Source organism: Alligator sinensis, unplaced genomic scaffold (genome assembly GCF_000455745.1).
Source record: "Alligator sinensis unplaced genomic scaffold, ASM45574v1 scaffold235_1, whole genome shotgun sequence".
Taxonomy (NCBI): Eukaryota; Metazoa; Chordata; order Crocodylia; family Alligatoridae; genus Alligator; species Alligator sinensis.
The window spans coordinates 1,122,447-1,128,646 of NW_005842042.1; the positions used below are offsets into that span (position 1 = coordinate 1,122,447).

At 44.5% G+C, this 6,200-nt stretch overlaps 1 protein-coding gene across 1 annotated transcript in view; it reads left to right on the forward strand.

The window, feature by feature from the left end:
* The window catches only part of LOC102380815 (ectonucleoside triphosphate diphosphohydrolase 8-like), a 49,407-nt gene that overhangs the window by 34,032 nt on the left and 9,175 nt on the right, over positions 1-6,200 (forward strand). The window contains exons 2-4 of the mRNA XM_025203034.1: positions 1,004-1,140; positions 4,154-4,271; positions 6,112-6,200. The exon at positions 6,112-6,200 is cut by the window's right edge and continues 59 nt beyond it. Of these exons, the coding sequence (XP_025058819.1) occupies positions 1,018-1,140; positions 4,154-4,271; positions 6,112-6,200 (330 nt within the window). The 5' untranslated portion in view covers positions 1,004-1,017. The remainder of the gene's footprint in view (positions 1-1,003; positions 1,141-4,153; positions 4,272-6,111) is intronic.

Here is a 6,200-nt window from a genome sequence, read left to right on the forward strand (position 1 = left end):
GTTTTGACCCCCCTGTGTTGTAACACGTAGACGTGACAGGAGTTTTGCTTTCAATAATTTAGGGTACAGTTGCCCCGAAACCCCCACACCAATCTTCTTGAAACTTGGCAGGCTTCATTCTCTCTGCAGAGTCTACCTGAAAAATCCATCCAAATCGGACAACAAACAACAAAGTTATAGATATTTTATTGTTTCCCCATTATACCCTATGGCCAGATCTCCGAGGCGGCTCCGAAGCTCTTCAGGAAGCCGAATGAGGCAGCATTTTGACCCAGATGTGCTGCTTTGACCCTGAAGTGTCTGAAGCTTCTCCAGATCTGAAGCTCTGTCCAAAGCCTCGCACAGCCCTACTAACAATAACCTTGCGGATACAAGACCAGCAGCACAGTGCAGCTCTAGAACTGCCTGAGTCTAGTGACTATCAGAAACAATGCCAAGAGAAAGGCTGCAGGGGTTTGGGTTGTAGCCATGTTGGTCTAAGGACATAGGCAGACAAGGTTCCTTGGGTGAAAAGGCTGCGTTGCTTTCATTAACCAAAATCACTTCCCATTGACTCTGGCTTCCCTGAGAATGCTGGAAATAACATTTCTACCCCTCTAGGTCTTGTCCTTTCTTGTCTGACAGACCCTAATGGATATCCTCAGCATTAGCAAGGAGGTAAATAAAAGTGGAGTAGAGGAGGTTAGATGGGAGGCATCACTGGCTTATGTTTTTAGTTGTGCCATGGACTTTTCAGGTGGCGAGTCACTGCTCCTTTTGGACATCCTATTCATCCCAGCATTGCTAGTCTCGTGGTAGCTTCCAATGGTTACCTCGGCATGCACTGAAACCTGTGAAATGTATAATGTATACAAACAGCATTTCTCATGAAGAGAATCTCTGGGAAGATCTTCTTGCTAATTCTGCTGCTTAGGTAACAGCAATGCTCCTAGCTGGCCATATTCAACCACCTTTTGAACTTGCCTCCTCCTGTTCTCTTTGTTTGTGTTGTATGTGTTTCCAGGTTACATTTTGGAAATGGCTGTCGCTTTGAAGCACCTCACCTATGCCATTCTGGTAGCCGTGGTTGTATTCTCCTCCATTGCCCTCATTCTCAGCTTGGTGAGAATCAGCAATGTCTTCTTGCCACCCAAGAATAAGGTGAGTGCTGGGACCCCCAAATACACAACTCGGAGGTTAGTCACCTTAGATGGATGCTTGGAAATGTTACTATTTACTAAAAACTTTTAAGAAGTCATACAGTTTAATAGCAAACAAGGCTGCATCATTTTAGGACTGACCGACTTCTCTATCTCCCTGAATGCCAAATAGAAAGCAAAACACAAACAGAATCCACCCACATTTGAATGAATACAAGCGAGAGAGCTGGAGTATAGAGACTGCTGCTTATCCTCCTGGTCAATACTGTCTTGTTGGCTCATAGGCCAGGGTTCTGCAGTTGTACATTGCCCAGCCTAAGGAGGCAGGACTCTATAGATGATTAATTAGGGCTTGTAAGTGCAACATAATGCAAATAGCAGTAACAACAACAGTCATGATGATAATAATCATACTAGAGACTGAGACTATTGCTATTGTTGCTGCTGTTATAACCAAAGCTCCAAGTCAGCATTGCAGGCCCATTGTGCAAAGCACTGTTCAGGCTTCTAATAAAGATCACCATTAGTGCCAGATGGGAATAAAATAACATAACTTTGTCTCTTATCCAAACTAATGACCGGTGTGGGTACCTCCACAATGCTCAATCCCCAGTATGTTTCTGCAAGAACTCTTATACTGGGGCAGAGTTGGTGGATTTGAAGAAGTTAGCACCATGGACTTGGTCCTCTCTACAACCGTCCAAATGAGGTCAGTGGATCTGGCTGGGTGTAAGCTTATGTGTTGTTAATTTGGCTAGATGTCAAAAACAGGCATTCTGTGGAAGACCACTGTCCTTCATTGCAGAGCTTGTCTCATCTTCTGCTTGATCCTACAACAGAGCAACAGCTCTGATCTTTTCTGAGAGCACTTAATAGATAGCTGGCTGCTTAGGTTTTCTTAACTCTTCTGTTCTCAGCAACTGCATCATATAAACATGCATCTAGGCTGGGATTTTCTAAGGGAGTTAGCTATCCCCAACCCCTTTGACTTTCAGTGATATAAGAAGAAAATAAGATGGTAGGCTAGGCCTGGAACTGTAAGTAGGAGATAAAAACAAAAACAAAATAATATTAGGCAGGGCTATGTGAAGCAAAAATAAGTGCAAAAACAAGACAGAAAGTCCCAAGACTGAAAATAGGGAACTGATACAAGAGATCTCTGACAAACAAGCACGATTGAAATTCCTGAAAACTTTGCAACAGAAAACTGATATGGAGTTTGGAAAGCAACATGTTCTACTTAAAAAGAAATTGAAAAATGTACTAACTGCAGATGTTTTAAAATTTGTTTTGCAGAGCTATTTTTTGGTAAACTTGATTCAGACTGTTGTTAAGGTGATATCATATATTAGGGGATTTAATAGGTAAATCAAGTGGCTTACGTAATGAGAACAGAGTAGTATGATAGGGGTGGCTTTTTGAGATTGAGGTCCTTAATTTATAATGCATCCTGACATTTGGTCAGTCCATTCTCAGCACTTCCTGATTATGCTTTGTTTAGGTGATACATGGCTTTTACAATTTTTTTTATTCCTTTATTTTACCACAACTATACTCTTTGTAGCAGTTAGATGTTTCAGGATCCTCCACATAAAAAGTTGTTTTTTGAGACCAATTTGGATGTTGAACTCAGTAAAATAGCAGTCATGTAAACAATTTAAAAAAGAGAGAAAATAATCCATTTGGCAACAGAGAGAATATCCCCTGATTCCTAACCAGAGACTCTCTTAGGCTGGTCTGGTAGCCCTTCTTTAAGTGTGCAGCACTGAGCTGGAACAAACCTGGTAGGACCTCTGGGAGCTCATGCTTACTATTGAGCTTTCCTCTCTACCAATATGAGACCCATGGTTAGAAACAGTTCCCTTTTATTCAGCTTGTTTTTCATGAGAAACATTCAGGGATCTGTTTCTGTTTCAGATCAACAAAGGGCTTTACTGGTAAAAATTCCTCCAAAACCTGGGTCTCGAAACAGATTTCAATTACTTTCCATAGTCTGTAATTGGAAATCTCCAGTAGCATGTAGCTGTGACTTGATCCCTGCAAACCAATTGCCTACAAGCCATTTGTCTCACCTGGACCATATTTTTAAAGAGAATTTCTAAGGACTAATACCTCTGCTGGCCTTGACCCCACAGTAAACAGCCACACTGAAATCCAAACTGCTCATTAGCTTATCTATCATGTGAGATGCCAGAAGTCCAGTTTTCAAAACCAGTTTTCCCAGTTTTTGGATGCTTGCACTCCAATAACAATCTCTACTTGAAACCGGTTACATGGTTCAGATTTGGACCCCTTGTTTCATAGATTTTTTATGGAATATTGTTATGTTTGAGCCAGTGTCAGTTACCCCTTTACATTTCACAGGTCATCTTACACATTCAATAGCTAAACTCGTATTCATCTTGCTCATGTGCCCAGGTCCAAACAAAAACTGTGGGGCCCATCTATGTGCTACCAAACTTTGCCCCTTCAGCCTTTCATCCCCATCTTCCCAAGCTGGGAGAAGTCTTTGATAGAACTTTTGGTGCGGTCATAGTGAGAGTCATGGGTTCCTAAGGAGAAAACACTTATGGCTGGAGTTTGCTGTCAGGATGCATGGGCATATTTCCTCATTGAGGACCAAAGAGAGTGAATTTCCTGGAGCCTCTCAAGGTATCTGCTCCAGAATGGGGCTGAAATACACAGGAAGGATTAGGGAGGGGCAACCTGACAGCATGGCTTCCTGTGTTCTGGGGACTAAAGTCATCAGTGGAGGGAATGAAAATATATTGACTCCAATGGAGCTATGTCCATGTTCATCAGCTGAGGTCACCCCTTTAAGGGACTTTCCTGTTGAATATTTCACCTTCCACTGTAGCATAGCTTAGCTATCTGATTGGGATAAGGAGCAGGAACACTGAATGTCTGAGCTACTTCTGCCTTTTGCTGACCTATTCATCCTGAGTCAGGAGGGTGAAAGGGTGCTGTCTCTGCTTTGCCTCCCCCACTTCTTACAACTTGGTTGTCCTTTCCAGTATGGGATGGTGTTTGATGCGGGCTCCTCCCACACCTCTCTGTTCATCTACCAGTGGGAGTCGGACAAAGAGAACAACACCGGAGTGGTCAGCCAGACATTATCCTGTGATGTTGAGGGTCAGTATTCCTGTCCTGGCTCTGGGGGGAAGGGCATGAGTTGCTCTGAGCTTTCTGATGGAGTGGGGCTCACTGGGTGGTGGAAATACTGGGCGAAGTCAGATCCTGTCACCAGGGTTCCATAATCACAGGGGACACTGCCACACATGAAGCTGAGCAGAGAGATGGGTCCTGTGTACACAGGCCATAATACTTGTTCCACACCTCTTACCTGGCTCCATTCAGAAGAAGAGGGACCATAGGACCCACCTCTACTAACATTCAATTACTGTGAGTGGAGTGGAAGCCCAAAGTAGCTCACAATATCCGAAGAGATTTTCAAATCTCTGATAGGAGGGACATGTAGCAGAGCAGGTAAGGCACCTTCCTATGCCTCAAGAGATATGAGTTTCTGGACATGCACTGAAGGCTATCCCCAATCCACCCAGCTGAAGACAGTTACCTAGTCCTGTGGGCTGGGGAATCAGAAGCAGCGAGATGTGATGTTAGGCCTTGTTTGTTGGAGGCTACAGAAACTGGATTGGTGTTATTTTAACCATTTAAACCAGATAGGCCACCTAGGCTTGACTTGGACGTTTGACCTTACAATGGCAGACCCCACCACCAGAGGCAAAACATAGTTGGACAACCCCCTTGGAATACAAGTGCTATCATCTACCAGGTCTATGTTGAGGGTTGTGGTCCCAATGGGTGTTCAACTCTCTCTCCTCATCTGCTCTGCCTGAGCAGGGGAGAGGAAAGCTGCTACTGTCTATGAGGAAAGAATCCCTGTCTCCCAGATTTGCTCCTCACTGGGAATGAAGATCTGGCTCCCCAGAAGCCTTCCCTCACACTATGCATTGTAGCAAGATGTGCAGAGGAATCTTGCCAGCAATCCTAGAGGGAACTGAAAGGGTGAGGGGGTGCAATCTTTCTCCTCCTATTGTCATAATGAAACTGTTAGAGTGTAACCTAGCTGCAGTTGCAGGGATGTTTAATGACAACCCCATTTCCTAGAGGGAAGTGATGTCTGATGACAAATGTCCATCAAGTGGCCAAGAGATACACAGTGCTGCTTGGGGCAGGGACCCAGGGTCCCTGGCTTTGTGGTTCCCAGTTGCAGGTAGGTGTGGCTCATAGGTTCTTTTCCAGCTCACCTGTTGTGAACCTTATCCCACATGCTCTTTTGGGGGGTGAAACACTCTTATCTCTGCTTTCTTCTGGGCCCATTTTTTCTCACAAACTTTATGAACAAATGGCAACAGTGGGCACCAAGGGAAGCAGAAGCTTGTGCTGAACTGTGACCCATCTGCCCATCTCTGTGCAACGAGCCATATACTTGTGAGTTTTGACTGCAGATATAGGTACTGTGCTGGCATCAGTGGAAAGCTACCAGTGGAACTGTGTCTTTGCAGCACAGCATAAACACTTCTGAGCTTCCTACTGGCAGAGAAGGAGCAGGGGTAGTTTGTAATAGAAATGAAGTAATTGCTTTATTGAAGCTGCTGGCCGCAGGTGGGCCTGGGGAGCTTTCTGGTTGTCCAGCTCTCAGACTAATGTCAATGCTGCCTCATGTCAACCTGCTGCACGGCCTTATGTGTGGGCTTTGAATAAATAATCATTAAAGTGACTGCTCACTGCATTAGACCCTCAGGCCACATGGTTCACTTGACTGCTTCCATCTAACGTGATCATGCTCCAGGGAGGTGAGGTAAGGAGGTGAGTCAGAGGATTGCTAAAAGATTCATGAGCCGGTGACCTATCTCACTGTTAAGATGTGACAGGCTTATCTCCCTAAATCCTCCTCTACCATTTCCTTTCCTCAGTGTCCCTCTTGTATCCAATACTAACTGTGTTCCAGGACCTGGTATATCAAGCTACGCTAACGATCCTCCAAAAGCTGGTGAGTCCCTAAGGAAATGTCTGGATGAAGCCATGAAGACCATTCCT